The 19,403-nt window shown below is 34.1% G+C and overlaps 1 protein-coding gene across 1 annotated transcript; it reads right to left on the reverse strand.

Annotated features, from left to right (window-relative positions):
* Positions 1-278: 278 nt before the first annotated feature.
* Dna2 (DNA replication helicase/nuclease 2) lies at positions 279-18,987 on the reverse strand. The gene is made up of 23 exons (XM_068767402.1): positions 18,851-18,987; positions 18,214-18,772; positions 17,615-17,769; positions 17,412-17,545; positions 16,677-16,887; positions 15,733-15,954; positions 15,162-15,294; positions 14,100-14,259; positions 13,911-14,020; positions 13,434-13,542; positions 11,918-12,106; positions 10,799-10,899; positions 10,280-10,415; positions 9,401-9,535; positions 7,741-7,907; positions 6,828-6,933; positions 6,545-6,680; positions 5,797-5,886; positions 4,681-4,784; positions 3,833-4,016; positions 2,735-2,908; positions 1,759-1,947; positions 279-575 (listed from the first exon to the last, which is right to left on the reverse strand). The coding sequence occupies exons 1-23, from the start codon at positions 18,875-18,877 to the stop codon at positions 372-374; spliced, it is 3,735 nt and encodes a 1,244-aa protein (XP_068623503.1). The 5' UTR covers positions 18,878-18,987; the 3' UTR covers positions 279-371.
* Positions 18,988-19,403: the final 416 nt, after the last annotated feature.

The raw sequence follows: 19,403 nt of genomic DNA on the forward strand, positions 1-19,403 counted from the left end.
ATACCTACGTAAGTATTTTCTTAATAAATATAATTATTTAAATAATTTGGAAGTACGTTTTTGCATATCTTTTAAACATGAATTTAATAGCAGCTCGTGAAAACTTTCAAACTTAGAAAAATGGCCTTCTTGAGGGAAAAAAAATAGAATGAGGAATGCAATCTAAATGTACATTTTATTCGATTATACACTCAAATATATACAGAAAGAATTAAAAAATAAAAATCAATTTTAATTTATTTTAATTCAAATAATGTTTTTTTTTTTAAAGTCTTAAAAGCGATACCGGCATACATAATTATTAACTAATACTAAACATAAAATAAAAACAGATTGCAGTCTTTCATGATTATAAATATGACATTACAAAACTAATTATGCTGTAAGCTTTTATATTTAATAAGAAGATGATTTATAATGTCTTCTGTGATTGTAATTTGGTGGCAGGCGACAATCAAACTACGAAGAGTTTCATAGCGGTGCAAAGCCGTCGCATTTCCAACGACAATCAACTTGTGTTTGGCGCGAGTGACGCTGACTGCCAAACGACGTTGATCATTTAAGATTTCTTCTTCCTAAAAATATGTTATTATTTATATTAATTTCACTATTACACCAGTAAGTAAACATTACAATATTTATTTACTAAAAGAATTTGCAGGATGCGTTGTTTTGAAATTTAGCACATGTGGGTTAAAGGAACAGATGTAGAGTCACATTAGTTTGTGTCATTGGTCAAAATGGCGCTATCAATATAAAAAAAATGTCCTCTTCATTGTTTACTTAAAATCAACCTTGAATAGACTACATATTTAATTATTTAGATACATCAGCAATACACATAATAGTTCTATTGTGTTAATTCATAGGTGACAAAACATTTAAAATTTAACATAAAACTTTAAATACAAAAATTCAAGAACAGAAAAGTGGTCGCACGTTAGAAGAAACATCCGGCTTACTACTTTAGAAATCTAAATAGCTCCTAATGTGAAAGTGTCTACTTCAGCATCCAATCTTCTTCAAGGAAGTGTATAAAAATATTCAATTAAAAAATCTGTTATAGATAAATTGAGTTATTGGTTTATTCAAGTAGTCGCAAGTCTCAGTCCTCTGACACTGTAATACAACTGCTCAAACCTATTGAATATTACATTAATAATAGCCAAGATTTTATACTATCATTACAGTGATATCATAGATAAAAGCAATGTATATTTTCAGATTTACAAAATATTAAAATCTAATATCCCAAAAATACCTTGGAAGTCTTATAAAATATCCTTCTTAGATATTACCAATATTCTGGAAATCAAGTGGTGTAGAAGTTGCTATTGTGATCTCGGTATAATATTAAACAAATATATAATTTGAAATATACAATTGGGTAATTTTGACTGAAATATTTAATGTTGAATGCCAAATAATAATCGAATTATTTTATATTTAATGTCATATCTATGTACTACTTAGTAAAAATAGCCCCAATGGTGAGATTCTTTTTTTAATAAGTTTTCCCTCTGGTAGTTAATTAATTCATGTATTTTACGTGTGTGTATGTGTATTTATATGTACTAAGTGTATAATATTTTAAAATATATAGTAAGTTTCCTCTATTGTCTATCATGACCAACCAAAGATTGTCTGGTAGCGATAACCCCTAAAGATCAGTCCGCCTGTTGTACCATCTTTGCATATATTGTTAAGTTTATTGTTCAATCCAAATTAAATAAAATAGAAATAAGATAAGTAAGTTACCTTTACTTTTTTATCCTTCTGACCCTCGTCCTTCTTGGTGCAAGAGTAAATGATAACGGATTTGTCCTTGCCTTGAAATTGATCAACCGTACTGGCCTCTACGTTTACATATGCAAGTGTGCGACGAAGCAGTGACACTTGGTCTCTATATGGTGCGATTACTCCTATATCTGTAGCACAAACGTTGCCCTGTAAAAACACAAGGCTTTTTAATATGATATTTTATTTGACATACAAAAATATTTAACAGCTTATATCCTCATCGGCCATGGACGTAGCTCGAAGAATTGCTCGTCTGAAGTGACAGTGGCACATAGTGCAACGATGTGGTTAGTGGACACTACGGTCCGTTAGACGCGGCGTGAGTAAGCCCCTTACTAAGTAGACTGATGACATAGTTATAATCGCGAGAAGTCGCTGCATGTCGACGATAAGTGCTACCAAAACCGCTGTGCCGCGCCTTTCGTATCCGCACGGCGAGACAGGGGAGGTGGGAGAGAAGTAACGACCGCTACGGTTTCGTTTAATAAAACCCCTGAAGGAACTATATTTATCCACAAAAAAATTCAAAGCCTATGTTAAGGCAATATTGGTTAATAAAGCCTACTATTGTAATATCTAGGAGATATAGATGCTTGGGATCAATGTCATGATGATTTTCACATATCAAATAGACTATTTATAACTGAAAATATTTGTTAAATTCTAGTTAAATGAGTTTCTCTCGATTGAATCAACGAACCTGGCAGTACATAAATATGCATGTATGAATACATATTTAAATCTTCGGTAAATCAATGTTTGACTTTTCTAAAATTTTAAGCAAAGGCCATTTAAAAAATAAATATTAGTTTCACAGTTCTGTTCCATCAGTTCAACGTTCATGGCGACAGCACTTATGCTTTTTTCCGGCCACCACCACGCCGCGCTTTCTTAAGGTGCGGTACAGCGGATCTCAGTCTAATAACATTCTTACCTCTATCATTGCCTCAATAATAGCTAAAACTAGACAAGCCTCCTCCCAATTACTAATTGTTTTCTTGTTTTCTTCTTTTAGCGTATTGGTCTCCAGATTAATAAAAATGGCCGCATGCTCTGGGCTACAAGCGGCGAATAACCAAGGCGTGTTGGAGTGTAAGTGTGATATTTTCTGTAATATTAAACATAATTATCTAAATGGAATGACACAATATATTTAATGGAGATTATGCCTCATGGCAACATTGATACTAAAAATGCAAACATTTTTATTTATTTATCTACTCTTTTAAAAACTTGTGCATTGACGGACTCAAGGATCTATAGGCATATTTATTAAAAAGTCTATCAATCAACTAACCTAGAAGTTTTAAATAAGACTATCATAGCGCAGTCTTTCGACGTTGCTTCAGGTTAACGCATGGATCGTTAATACTAAGTTATTTATCATAAACTTAATGATGTCGCAACTAATGATTAGATTCTCACATTATTGTCACCGGTTATGAGATATTGGATTTTATAGTGTATGTCTGACTGCGTCCAAAGATCAATGAACATTGCTATACTTGGAGTTTCGTATAAATGAGAATATTTGTAGAACCAAGGTCACCGACGTAGCTCGAAGAATTGCTTGTATAAAATGGCAGTAGCTGGGACATATAGCTCGTGCAACGGATGGCTGCAGGGGCCGAAAGGTAAAGTGGTGACCACGTGCAGATGTACACGGCGTGAATAGGCCCCCACTGGGTAGAACGACGACATAGTTAAGGACGCGGGCAGTACTAGACTGATCATATGGCGATATTTGAGGGACGTCTATGCCTTGCAGTGAGCGAATTTTACACAATAAATAATAAAGACGAGCTCTATTACAATAGAGGCTCGTCATTATTTATCTACACTCGCACTAAATTACGTACTTTATTTTATCTTACCGCCTACCAGCTGCAGTGAAGGACGCAATAAAGCGAAGCCTTAATTATCGCAACTTCTTGATCTCGCGCCGTCAGCCCCGACTAGCTCGTTCATAGAATTCGTCTTTTGTTCAGATATTTAGGCGGCCATCACAAAATAATAATAATTTATTGCTTACTTGTACATCGATATTTAAAGTGGCTTCAGCTATCGCCTGATTTGCGCATTTTAACCGATCATTGTATGCAATTTTGTTAGCCAAGTCTACCAATGCTTGGTTCATACGGTACTGTAGTCTAAGTGTTGATGTTGCTTCCTCACTCATTAATCTATGGAATAAGCTTTCTTCCATTCCTAATTGCCTGAAATGGAGAATTTTAACAATATAAATATTATGCAACCATTTTGCGTTTGTTTTGTGTGGTTATGTGTGCTATAAACCATGGAGGTAAATAATATGTAATTTACCTTTTCTTGGGCCTGTGCAGCAAAGACAGAAAAAAAATTAATAATTGTATACATAACTGTTAATGAATTTTATGTTATATAGATTCACACAAGGCAAATAGTACATAAGAACTACTTTTTATTTATATAATTACTATTTTAACGTTTGTAATGGACTTAAAGCCTCTAGGCATACTCTACCAGGCAATCCATAGTAGTATCAAAAATCCTAGACATAAAAAATACAATGAAAAATACTTTTTCTGCTTCTACCCTCTTAATCCTGATAAATTCACATCATTTATAAAAATATTTTTCGAGTTGTAACTCAAAAAATTATACATTTATAATCGCTACCATATAAGGATAAATCCTTACATGGTAAATTTTGCTTAATTAAAAAAAACCGATAGAGTAACTTTTGACAATATCACAGTAAGTTCATCTTAGATTTAACATTTTACATGACTTTATAAATGCATTTGCTATTATGCTGATCATGTATGAGACCAAAGAGATAGTATTACAAAGGAAATTTATTATACATGACATGCTAGTGAGGTAAGAAGAAAAGACAACCTTGCAGCATTTCTCCTGACGACGGGTGGCAGCTGCTCTGGATCGCCGACCATAACAAAGCGCTTCGCGGCAAACAAAGGACGTAGCACGGTGCACTGCAACACCTGTTTGCATTGAAATATACACATATATTCTACTATCTAGAGTAGGTCGCATAAAGGTAGTATTATGCAGAAATAATTATGTGAATTTGATTTTAGGCAAGAACAGTAATTGTTTTGACTTATTAAAAAGTTAATCATGATAATTATTAAAAAAAAATACTACGGTTTAACACTATAAATAAATATCACACTTTTTATTAAACATTATCAAAAATTAAAATAAATAATTTTAATATATATTTATGTAATAAACTTCTGTTGTACATTATTAAAATTACCGTTTTGACTTATTTTTTTTATCAAAATCAATTAACAGGTGGCTCTGATTCGTTCCACATTTTAACAAGTCAATTACTGTTATTGTCAAAAAACAAACAGCGGTCATGATTATTTTGGCATAATATCTAATAGTATCGATACAATTACAATCTTTTAGGACCGTAAAATTTGTTAATAAAATTTGGAGACTCTGAGATAATTTTATTTAGAAAGTTTTAGTAAAATTACAGCCACCAAAGGTAGTGCGGGCAGCTTATACGCTATTCTTTTTCTTCTATTATAATGATTTATCATCATCGCCACTTCCGGCATAGGGCGTCTACTGCTGAACATAGAATAGACATCCTCCAATTCCAAAGTTACTGGTTGGAAGCGGCCTCTCCTTAGCCATATCTTACGACAATCTTAACAAGGCTGTCTGTCTACATTGTGGTTAGACGTCCTGCGATGCGCTGGTCATTCCACGGTTTCTACTCCAGAACCTTAAGGTCTACCTACTGTTACTTTAACATGTCAATCTGGGGGCCTATGTAATTTTTGTTGTCATTTATCCTCAATATCATCTCAGCTGATAGACGCCCATTGCAAGACAGCCCTCCAAAGACCTCCACTTTGACCGATCTAACATTGCCCGTATCCAGGTAATCCCCGCGACGTTAACCTAGGTGGGAGGCCCACCCACGAGATTACCAGTACCGATAAAGTTATAAGTTGACAATATAATTGTAGTTACTTGCGTCGCCTCGTCTACGATACACACGTCGAAGGTCGTCCGCGCCATCATTGCATGTGCGGCTCCAAGACAAGTCACACCCACAACTTCCTGTAATAAAGAAAAAGTAACATTCATAATCAACCAGTACGTTTTACTATTAAATATAATATATTAAATATATAAGTAAGGCAAAAATGCACTATTTTTATTTGAGTTACCTCATATACAAAACGCAAAAACATGAGATGCGTATTACGTTAATTTAACCAGATTAATGAGTTCTTGAAGTTGACTCTTGAGTTGAGTCTTTTGAAGCATAGAAACAATCTTATAAGGAAGATTAATAAAATTAAACATTATCAAACTATACACTATAAATGTTGTACAGGTATAACTATCATATTAGCTGTAAGACAATATTTGAAAGCTTTTTTTATTGTTTTAATTATTGAAATGGAATTAAGTTTTAGTACTAGCATTAATAACGGTAAAATAGTATTTTAATAATATAACATATTGTTTGAACGAAATAACTTTTACTTTACTAACTACCAAATAGGCATTGATTCTCTTGATATAATAAAAATTGCGTGGTACACTACAAAACCCGCTGTACCGCCATTTAGGTAGGCGCGGTGAGATGGGAGAAATATCGTTCTGTACATGATCTTCTCTGCCCCCTCTGCTGCCCATCACCTCGTTGCACTTTCATAAGTCGCAATGGAGCAATTCCGGTCGCACGGTAATTCAATATTAAATATGTTACCATAGAATCATAAAGCTTCGAAAGTTGTTCCGGATTTTCACAGGAGGCCGTTAATTTTTCTTCGCAGCGATGCAGCAGACTGGACGCGACGCGGGAAGATGAGCCCAAACGCATCACGCGTATTGATTCTGGAAGTCTATATTTACACATAATTTTTTTTAATAATTCCATCAGATTGTCAAGCAACAATCATGTATATTATAATGATATCAAAAATTAAAAGTTATTATACAATATTTTTCTCTTATATTTTCTATTTCATCTAAAAGAACTTAACACAAACCTGCACAGTAGCGTGTCAACGGCAGAATGCGTGTGAGCGGTCACAAGGACGCGCTGCTTCAAAGAGACCAGCATTTGTATGAGAATGCTTATAGTCTGCGTTTTACCTGTCAAAAAGATTTTACAGTTTCAAATTATTTTCAAAATGAAAGGAAAAATTTTTTTTTACGATACATAATTAATATTTTAGAATAAAAAATATAACCTCAATTTGTAACTGGAAGCAATGTAACTAATATCTATGCTTTCCAAAAAGGCTTTAATAAACACTTTCGAAAGCTCTAGACATTGAAATAATGTTATGTATTGTTACTGGTTTCAATTTACTCCACATACTACCCCCAGCTTCGGAACATTGACTTGATAGTTTTACGACGGTAATTTCCCAATTTTTTTTTTATATATATATCTTCTATTTGTCATATAAAAATCAGAGCGATACTAATCCAAGATAATTTTTCTTTTATTAAAGACAACATTGATCAACAAAGCATTTATATTAATTTTGATAAATAAAGCTTTATTGATCAATCCTGTCTTAACATAAGCTTTGATTTACTAATAGATATACAAGTACTGTCGCCGTCGAAACAAAAATGTGGAGATCCACAGAAGAACTAAAGTCACCGAAGTGGCAGTGGGCGGGCACATCGTTCGTACAACAGATGGCCGTTGGGGACAAAAGGTTTTTGAATAGTGACCACAAGGGAGTAGACGCGAAGGGTGCGCCCCCCATTAGCTGGATCGGCGACATCGTCAAAGACGCGTAGTCGCTGGACGCGGGCAGCGCAAAATCCGTCATCATGACGATATTAAATACAAACAATTACAATATTACGTGACCAATTACAATTGTAATGACGGGCGACCTCAAGAAGCTTCAGATTGACAAAAAAACGAAGAGTATCTGATACCTGTGCCCGGCAGGCCTTGGAGCAACGCATAATCCTTAGCGGCGAGCGCTTTGAACACAGCTCTCTGTTGTTCTATGTTAAGCGAACGCATCAACTTGGCGCCGAGGCGGTGAAGTTCCCTTGGCATTTTCTCCACGAACGATGGCGGTTCCTTGTCTATTATTATCCTGCAAAGTACATAATCAAATTACAATATTATTTACGAAGGTTATTACGTCCTAAAATAAGCATAATGTATATCTAATGGTAAATTGTACATTTGCCGGTAGGCAAGGCGTTAGTAGGCTCCCCAAGACCCAATACACCACAAGACTGATCATCATGGTGATTATAGTGAATAATGAGGCTGAAGTGATGATGATGACACTACATTGTGTCCGCTGAGTTTCTTATTAGTTCTTGCCAGTAGGTGGCGCGTTATGACCCATAATAAACTTAATTTTAAGCTGAAGATTATAAATTATTGTAATGATGTCATATAATAAAGCTACTTTGCATTAGACTTTGGTAGACAGGGCAAACTAAAAAAAAACCAAATTTAAGCAAGACGCCATTATTATATTATACCGATATTCCTCATTGCCTTAAGATGTAGCTATATAATCAATTGTGTTACCAGCGATAACTTACGTCACTAAAGCGACCTCTTATTTCAGGCTTCTTAGGAGAGGGTTATTTCTCTATGTAATCGAAAAATAAAAGTAGCCGAAAAAGCTTATTAGATTAACACGTTCAAGTGACAATAGCAGAACTTTAAAGTTCGAAAGACCACAGACTGGCAAGCGCAGCATAGAACGTCCAACCACATTGTGAAAAAACCTTCTTTCTTCTTCTTGTTAATTTAATACTCTTCATTGTACACGGTAGAAAATATATACATAGTTGTATAACAGGAAAGAAAATGTAGAACAGCTGTAGCCAGTCGATTAGAATTGAAACTTGCGATTGTAGGTTGCAAGTTCAATTCTTAGTATACAATAGTATATAATTGATATTTTGTGCATTAATTGTATACAAACAAACTGCTTACAAACAAACTTCCAATGCATGGACAGCAGTGTCGTATATCCCCCTAATAAATATCTTTGGAGTAAGCTTATGCCTTGCAGTGGGAATCCATGGATTGTAGCGAAGACGAAAGAAAAAATACAATGGGTGGTCTAATTACTCAAGGAAATTTACTGGATTGCACTTGCTTCAAAGAAAATAAACAAAGAGAGAAACTAAAAAAAAAATAATTAATGGAATAAATATTTCGAACTATTTTATTAATGATACATAGTGACTTAACAAGTCTTATATTTAGCAATAACGCATTCCACAATCGAACGGCCTGTGTGGTAAAAGACTTGGCCATGAACGATGAAGAAAACGCTTGCATTTTTAATCTAAGATCCATTGGTTATCTTAACGACTTTAATACGTATTATTAGGTCTTGTTATGGTTGTCGGAATACGATGTTCACAGGTCGCTTGCAACCCTACGTCCTATTGGAAATTAAGTAACCATTCTATTGCACAGCAATGGACGCCCTTCGTCTGAAATGATGATGACATCGAAGAGTTCACATTTCTAGATTTAATTAAATTCATATTTAAAGAGTTAACAAAAAAACACAATTCTGGATTAAATCGTTAAGTTATATGTACGCTTAATTACCTTCTCAGCGAATGGGCGCGTTCACTGTCTTCTATGAGGATTCCTAAATTGGTGAGGTTCTGCACTGTGCCGGCGTACGACTCGTAAGCGTCTATGTGGTACAATGTGTCGCTGCTCTGACGAACGCTTAAATCTCTGAAATGTTTGTATTTATAATAGTAATATCTCATTATTCTGATTGAATAATAAATGTTAGAAATCAAAAAGCACATGAAATTAGTAGTTTACGCTTCGAGATCGATGCAGAAACCAGGAGATCCGAAAAACAACCACGTTCACCGGTACCTCGAATCTTCTCGCCTGAATAAACACTAAGCAAGGCACATCACATTGCAATCGATGGCTATCGGAGCCCAAAGATTTTCGCGTGGCGACCACATGCCAGCAGACACGGTGAAGGGTAGGGCAACCCAATAAGTGGACACCGGTTGTCGTGACGATCTCCAGAGAGGACCTATGGCTTCCAGTGGGCTTCTGATGTAAGGATGATGAGAAATAAATAACAGCGTAGCACAGTGGTAATCACCGAGAAAGGTTATCTATAATAATTCAAAGTCATTTTATCATCTGTGCTTGCTCACTTAGAACCAGTTCACCGAGCTATATCTTGTCTTAGTTATAAATGATCATTTCGAAACTGAACAAGCGAAAAAGGCACTTAAAAAGTATAAGGTATATTGTAATCTTTTTGATGCGAATCATTATTCATTATATTTTCTGGTAGTTACGAAATATCGTGTATGTTGCTCAAAATTATCTTTTATGGAATATTTTGTAATTTAAATAAAATTTTAAAATATTAATCCTTACACATTTTCTTAAATAAAATCTAACAATATCTAAAAGAGAAATGTACACATTAGTCATTATTTTATTTACCTCTCCAGTAATATTTTGATGTTCTTATCACTTGCCATCATCACCACACCCGCGGCCAGCCACGGACGGTTCTCTATACCGACTATTGAAAAATCACCTTCTTGTGGACCACTGGGTTTGTTACAGCTGGGTAGTTCTAGAATAAAAGTTTTTTTTTTATTAAAAATCAGTAAATATTATAAATGTAGTAAAATTTCTTAATTCACTAATTGAAATGAAATGCCACATAAATATCAATTTTAAAAGTAACATAAAAAACGGTTTGAACTGATTTTACTGCGGTAGCCTAGTAGTTAAAAACTGTTATTTACAATATAAGCTCAGTCATAATTTGTTCGATTTAGAATACTATAATTACAATATTTTACCAATTACAAATATGTTAAAGTGCTACCGAAACCGCTGTACCGCTATTTTTGAAATATTAATTTACGTCAATAGTCCCTTTTCGCATGGAACAATATGTCTTTTGAACAGATACGTAATTATCCTAAAAATAATTTAAGAATTTAAACTTACCATTAGAACAATCTTGTCGATCAAAAATATGCAAATATCTATGACCGGATGGTTCCACTAGGTTTAATTTCAGATTTCCAGCACATGTTCCGCGTTTTATTCTGAAAAATAGAATAACACGACATGAAATCGACATTAAACAAACGATATTAAAAATTAAATTTGGTATCTTTTTTAAAAAAAGATTATTTCTGTGTGCTATTTGTCATTAAAAAAATATTTTTTGTCATGATTTGGTCTGTAGCCCAGGACGCATTTGCAAATTCCGTGGGTGCGACGAAGCAAGGTGATTAAAGTGATTAGCCTAAAACCTCTTTCAATAGCAAAGCCCGAGTCCTATCTGGGAAGCTTCGACTCGGGCCACTACATACTCACCAAATTGATCGGCCGACAAGCTCTTAGATCGCTCCGCTCCATGGACTAACTGGGCTTGGCTTGGGCTGTCACTCACCACAACTACTCGTTTAGTAAGTAAGAAAGGGGCTAATATATAGCTACTTCCGCTATGCAGAAGTAGTCGTGCAATGAAGTGCACGGCCCGCCAGATCGCTGATAAATGCGCATACGGTAAACAATGCGAAACACCACTACCACCGTTATTTCACATCCTCAGGAGTAATTTCACACCGACCAGTGTCAAACACTGAGATGCACTTCATTGCACGCATACTTATATATCACTACTGCATAGTGGAAGTAGCTATACATTAGTCCCTTTCTTACTTAGGATGGACTTCCGCAAAATAACGCCTGAGTCTATTAGATACCCGTTTAGTATTTCGATGCAAGGCCAACCCTCGACTTGGTAGGTTGCTATTACCTAGCTAACATTACTACCAGTTCGGAAAACGTTAGCACTGGGAGAATGGGCGGAAGAAACTCCCGCAAAGCTTCTGTTTACAAGGATCTGTTATATAGTATTACTTATAATTTTATATTTTATAATGATCTATAATGGATCACTTCTAATAATATTGAGTTTCTATTAATAAAATGTTGTCATATACCTAACATTCCTTGTGTCACTTTAAGGCTGGCAAATTTGAAATGCCAACAAGCAAACTGTCAATAAATAAATGGAACTGTAAAAGTGATTTAAATATAGCATTTTCAACATACCGTTTCTCCACACTGACAGTCCACAAGGCATGCAGAGGAGATGAAGTCAAATGCACTTTCTCCTCCAGTTTTAACAGATGTACCCAATGCAGGAAGTACTCTATGTGCTTAGGAGACAGATGCCCCAAAGCCTCTCCACGTAGCTTTGAAAGTGGATGAGAATCTGATACTTTAGGACCGTCTGTATGCCTGGTGAATTTAAACAACATATATTATTTTTATGGTGTAATTGTGATGAGCAGTGGCACACCAGCGACAGAGGGTTTAATTCCCGGGATACAATGTTAAATAAATCAAGATTGCCACTGCTTACAAACAAGTATCCAAAGGACGGGCAGCAGAGTCCTCTGAGTACCATATAACCATATCGTTAACCCGCCTATTAAGCGTGGCAATTATGGGATGTCCCGCCATATATATCTTTTGGGGAGGCCTATGCTTTGCAGTGGGCGTCTATGGGCTGCAACGACGACGACTGTTAATCTTTACACCAGGCTCGAGGTCCTGAATCGCAAGGATCATAGTGGCTACAAGTATCTGTGTATTATGAGTATGTGTGAATGTGTACTAGTATGCCGGAGGGGTGGAGGGGGTACGATATCCATATACCCTATATATCTGATTAATCATTCAGTTCCATCATATGTTTGTCGTTTTTGTAACTTTAACAATATGTTTATTAAGACAAATTTTCTCTAATTGATTAATCAATTTATGAGAAAAGACTATCGCCGGCATTTTAGTTTACATAAAGACCTTATTACATCTATTAACATTTAATAAGCTACTTAAACATGTGGATGGCGAATATTATTGTTTTGTTCTATTACGAGTCATGCTTAAATATTCTTTCCGACGGGAGTAGTAACGCTACCTAGTTGGCGCTGGAGCAATCGTGGAGGCGGTACCGTTAGTGAGCCTTGAAGCTTTTCACAGAGGCAGTACTGCGCTCTAGTTTGTGTTAGAGCTTTTCATAGGAGCAGTGTCTGGGCCAAAATCAAATGATGGCGTTATAAAAAACCTTAATTTATCTAAACATTTTATTAGGACAAGATTGTGCTTTAAAAGGCTATGGTATATTTGTTCTGTAAATTTGGTGACAGGTCTGGTTGTGGTTGTAGGAAAAGTGGAGGGTAAGTGACCAAGAGTGCGATGGGATCCGATGGGCGGACTCTGTGCTCACTCACAGGACTCACAGTAAAGGAAACACTCAGAAAAGCAGGTCATAGAGACCTTTTGAGAAAAAAGAAGAAATGTGGTGGCAATTCATAAAAGTTTGGAAACTTGTGCTTTAAACAAGGAATAACCTGCTAAGCTACAAAATACGTAATTCATTTTGATCATGACCACGAACTGGCAACCCCAGTTTAGGACGTCCATCAACAAAGTGGACAGACGACCAAGTCATCGGAAGACGCTAGAAGCAGATCACTTCCAACCTGTACCTGCACCTTAGCAGTAGACGATTTTCAGCTGATATGATGATGAAGAATTTTGATCATATACTTTTACTTACCAGAGATGTAATGAGCATATGGTGAGATAAGGACATTTAGAACACACGGATTCGCGGTGTATGGGTTCCGGTAGATTTTGAAACTTGTCATCAACGTCGGAATCGTCAACTGTAAATAATTAAAAATATTCATTATAATCCAGCTTTTATCAAATCATGGACGTAGCTCAAAAATTTGCTCATCTAAAGTGGCTAGTGACACATGACTCGTACATCCGACGGACCGGCTCCAAGCCGAAGGGTTCTCGAGTGGCGACCACGTGCCGGTAGAAGGGACGTGAGTAGGCCCTCCACTAGGTGAACTTATATTAATAAGTCCCAGAATATTTTCATTTAATAGTCCAAAACGTCTACATGACTGACAATTTGAATTAGGAATAGTGTATTGGATATTAAGACATCTATTTCAAAAAGGTATTGCTAATAGTCGTACGGTCAATAAAAAACTTAATTCGAGTACAATAACTTGATACTTACCATTTTTTCCTTCCGGTGAAGTTAAATACTGTACAAGTTGATTTCTTAACATGACTAGGTCTCTTCGTTCGGGATATCCACAGCTGACTTCACGGAGCTCTATTCTCTCTCTTAAAGTAAAATTTTTTTGTTTATATATTTGTTTATTTATAGAAATCCTAATATCTAAAATGTAAAATGGATACTTACTTTAAATACAGAAGCAGTCCACGCTGCAGTGAAGTCGTAGGGTTTTCATCTCGCAGTAAACTTAGCATCATACCATATAATACAAGTTGACCGCGATGTTCAACTGACACTGAGGCCCTTCCGCTCTTTAACTCCAGTGGCACCATTTCTCGACGTTTACCTTCACACAAAAAATATACATGGTGTCCCATAAAGCAATGTCAAGTGAAAATCAGGTGATAGGTCAGGTAAAGCAAACTACTAGCCTATTTTTGGCCTACAATATATGGCAATGTAAACATGTACTATAAAATATATGCTTAATAAATTAAGACGAGTGCTATTAATATAAATAGACTTGAAAAATGATAAATATTTGACTGAGACTACCACTGCCCTTGTTCATTATCATCACCATCATCCAACATTTCAAACAATGCACATTCTACAGCCTACCTCATAGATTCCGCTCTTATTTTTTATCATAATTAATAAAAAGGGCAATTTCTGCATCAGTGATAATGACCTAACCAGTCAATCTTTGTTGTTTACCACTTGGCAAATGATACGTTTTGTAATGCTTAATCATTTTACAAGTGATGATGTCCTAAAATATAGTAGCCGAACAAGGTAAGGTTTAGTTCTATCTCAAACATCTCCAAATCAGAAAGCTATTTCTAAAAGCTCGATCCAAAGCGGTTGTGCCTAAATAGTCCACTGAGCATCAGCCCGAGCAAGGTCCAGTAGTGTTCCAAACCTGAGGAACATATAATGTAAGAAACATAGCTGTGGTTCTTAAAGAAGGACTTGAATATAATTAGCACAAAGGAGATTTAAGCTTAGAACTCTCAACACAATGCCTCCTAACCTTTTGTCACAACAAGAAAATAAAATTTCTGCACCCAATATTTATTAAGAAATGTTTAGCAATAAAGATAAACGATGTTGGTATCCAGTATTTGCCAGAGATGTGACATAAGTGAAATAATTTAATAAAATTTACTTAAAATGTACAATAAATAATATAAAAAATAAAGATTGCAAATTTTTAGGATATGCTATAATTTTAAATTAAAAACTTACCATTAAATTCATGAACTGTTACTTCCAATGTAGCATCAATTTTCCCTTTCAATCCTAATTTAGGACAACAGAGATTCTCTTCTATGTCCAGTACCTTGTTTATGTGCCCAGACCAATTCTTCTGTTGTTTTTGCTAAAAATAAATATTTAAATCATAATCAAAGATTGCATATTAAGATACATACAAGTTTTATCATAGATACTGATTGTTTACTAATTGATATATTAACAAAAGAAATTATTTTCAGAGCCTCTGTTTTCTAACAAGCAAGAAAAGATTGTTGTCCCACTCACACATACCACTTTAGTTATCTATCTCATTCACTCTCATTTCTACCCTGTGACATTTTCTCTGCAATATTATAATTATAACAATCAATAATTCCACCCTGTGTACAACATTGTGACTTACCCTTTTGTATTTTTTAAAAATATTTTATACTGATTCTTTGTAATTATTAATTTGTAACTATTTGCTTTCCTTAAAGTAAATAAATAAAAATAGCTTTCTCTTTGATCATAACATTCCTTCATACCAGATATTTAACTTTTTACTTTAAGTAGATCTTACCATGTCTTTATCAGCCATGTAAGTGTGCATAAATTCACTAAGAGGCTTTATATACATTTCCATGTTTGATTGTGCCTCATCTTCACGTAATCCCGCGTCAAATAACATTTGCGTAGACTCTTTGATGATTTTTCTTGTTTCACAGCGCAGCTGCTCAACTGACATAATATGCGCAGTTAGTGCTTTTTGTACTAATTCATGTATAAGAATACCAATAGTCATCTGAAATAATATTGCTTAATTATTATTTGAGCAACAAAGTGCACCAGTTTAAAGGTAATCACCGTCATCATCGTCATTATTATTTTGACCATAGAATGTCAACTACTGAATACATATACATTATACTAAAAGAATAAAGTAATAGATTCCAATAAGACCGACAATGACAACCTTAACAAGGTTGTCTGACCACTTCATGGATGACATCCTATCCTGCCATTGCTGGTCATGCTGGTCTCTTACAGAACCTTAAGCCCCTAGCAGTCATATGTTCTGCCTTCTTTATGATCTGGCTACTTGAGCTTTGTAATATTAATACAATATTAAGGCCTTGATTGATTAACAAAGTCTATTGTTATATAAAATTATGTAGGTTATAAACATGCCAGACAAGTAGATAATTTATAAGTGGAAAAAATTGTAAAATGGCATTAAAAGAGTAACTATAGAGTTTAGATAGTGAAAGAATCAACATTCTGAACCTGAAAGTAGTCTTTTTCTAAATACTTACTTATATTAGCAAAAACTATTTAAAACAGTAAATAACTATTTGATTGTTTCATTAATAGTATAATCATTGGACATTAGATTGCTTTGTTGAGACAAACAACAACATTTTTGTATTCTATCACTTAAACAATAATATGTTTAGCAAAATATTAAACATCAAAACAAATTAAAGAAGTTGTATAATAATGCTACAAATTGTAACACAAACTTACAGCAATGTTAGCAGAGTCTATTCCTCGCCAACGCTCCTGTAATACAGCTTTTCTTTGACAAAATACTCCAGCTACCACACTTGTGGATGACAGCAAATAATCTGGTCTGAACACAATAAGACCAGCAGTGTTATTTATTACAAATTGACCCAAAGAGTTTCTTGTAGCTAGTATACTGACAACATCACCTTTTTGTAAACTTAAACATAGCCTGTATGAAGAGAAAAAGATATGCAAAATAAATATATAATTGATAACAATTTAATACCCACTATTTTATATGGCATATTAGGTTGAGGAGAAATCTTGTAATAAAGATTAGCATTCATCATTAGCCTTCATCAGACAGTCCTCTGATAGCTTGGTGGTGACGAATGAATAGTGATTTCCAATACATAAATCAATGGGGTGGTATTTTAACATTGTGGCGCTATCGGCATCATGCAACTTTCCACTAACTTAAGTATTGCATTTATCCACCTAATGGGCCCACATATCAACGCTGAATACACCAGTTCTTCACCACTCAAGAAACTTTTGATTCTTACAGACATTAGTTGTATAAGCAGTGAACCCACCGCCTCTTCAATCAAACTATTCTTTGAGCTTCATTGGTGATTTTCGTTTTTTCATTGATCTCCATTGTTAACACTATGATCATTTATGTAATTTCAATTACAAAATTATGACAATTTTCATTTCAAATAATTGTAATAGTAATTAAAAGATGCTTACCAAATTCCTTCAACAAGACATGTAGCAGTTAAGTTATCACTCTTTAATTTTAATTCCTGCATGTTTTTTATGTGTACCACAGACATGATTTCACAGCGCTGAATCACAGTCAAATCTAAATTATCTTCTATATCCTGAATTAATAGAAGTATACATTATTATGTAAACATGACATTATATGTAGGTGAGATTAAAAAAAATACCTCATGAAAATTATCAATTTCCCATTCATCTTCAAATATATCAATCATTTCATTTCCACATGTTTGCAATGATTTTGAAGTTTTACAAGGTTTTGTGGGAGAATTTTGTAATTTATTTGACTTATGCTCACTATTGAGGCTGCCATTAGTTGAAACTGTAACAAACAATTGTTAAATCATTATTTTACTCATAATAACTTAAATCAGTTGTTTCATTGTTACAATCCATCTTATAATAAGTTGTTTATTATTCTTTACCTGTTACATAGAAATTTAGAGTATTTATTTTAATTAACATACAAATATAAACATGATTTAAATATATATTAAATTGAGAATGTCAATAAAAATCTAAATGCATTACAAACAGAAATGAGTGTTCTATTAAAAATTAAATACAGAAGTATTCATGTGATTTGTGAATGGAGCATGTGGAGTTAATTCACCAACAAACATTAAAATAAAATATAGATGTGGCATTTCATTACGATTTATATGAAGCATTAGTATACTTCACCACTGGAATCATAAGGCCAAAAGTAATAAAACATGTTTATTTTTCATCGAAAAGATAAAAGTGAAATAAAAAAGTCAGGCACCTTCACAAAACTCCTCAGGAACATTATTGAATTGTAAAGCTTGTTTTGGCAATTCAACCTCTGTTATATTTTTTTCTTTCTTATTATCATCACATACATTTTGCGATAGACTATTTTTATTGCTTGTGTTGTTATTTACAAGGGTTCTATTTCTATCCAGCACATCTGAATTGTCATATAAATATTCATGGCTTTGTGCATTATTAATAGTTTGTGCAATATCTACCTGTAGATGTTCAGAACTAATTTGTGTCCTAGTCTCATTGTTTTCTTTATTAAATAAGCTACATTCACTAATATTGATTCCATTACTTATTGTTTTAGATTTCTTAGGTATTTGTTTAGATGGACTCTTTTCACTGTCTGATATGTTTAATTCTTCAATAATAGACAAAGTATTTAATGGTGAAATTGCTTTACGTTTATTAGCATAAAATTCTGATGTTGTGAGAACCACATTATGAGTTTTGGCTGGAGAAGTAGATTTTTGTGATCCATTCGCATCCGAATTTTTAAAAAAACTTGTTATCACTTTTTGATTCTTTGCTGTAACTGGGTTCTGAAAAGAGAGATTTTACTTTTAGAGTTCAATAATGCAAATTGTAGAGGAAAACTAAATCGAAAACGTTATCGCTACCTTTTTTAAACTTAATCGCTTTGGCATATTTAATATAAGTCTACGAAATTAAATAAGTTAATGTTCACAGTCATGAAAACAGCTATTTACAAAATTCAGTAGAATATGAAATAATGGACATTAACGTCCAAAACAATCTTTCCCGCGCGCTTTAGGGCAGGTGTCAAATCTTAAATAATGACAATGACTGAAGCTTAAAGTAAAAGGTAATATAAATTTATGTTAAAAAACTCGAGGTAAAAAAACGTTTTAATGTATTATTTTCAAACAGTAATAATTTATACATCAAATTACCTTAAAGTAATCACTAAGCTAACAGTTACTATTAATACTCTAAGCAACTGGATTTAATAATTATTGAATTATGTGTGTATAACCCAATCTACATTTTTAACAGACCCAATAGTACACTTTTTTGCTATTCTAAAACATGAGTTTTTTTTTACAATGGAAGGGCTTTGGCAAATTGGAAATGGCAAAATGCTGTTGGCACCTTTTTTTACTAAACTTACAAGGCATGGTTCGACGTGAAAGGCGTCCGATAGAGCCAAAC

Source organism: Battus philenor, unplaced genomic scaffold, assembly GCF_028537555.1.
Source record: "Battus philenor isolate CCGP_79_NKW_IND1 unplaced genomic scaffold, ilBatPhil1.0.hap1 SCAF_23, whole genome shotgun sequence".
In the NCBI taxonomy this organism is placed as follows: Eukaryota; Metazoa; Arthropoda; class Insecta; order Lepidoptera; family Papilionidae; genus Battus; species Battus philenor.

Coding starts and splice junctions, on each gene's coding strand:
- Dna2 (XM_068767402.1), bottom strand. CDS start 18,877: ATGCCAAAGCGATTAAGTTTAAAAAAG. Junction 18,773..18,850: donor AGCGATTAAGTTTAAAAAAG/GTAGCGATAACG, acceptor CTCTCTTTTCAG/AACCCAGTTACAGCAAAGAA. Junction 17,546..17,614: donor AAATTGATAATTTTCATGAG/GTATTTTTTTTA, acceptor CTATTAATTCAG/GATATAGAAGATAATTTAGA.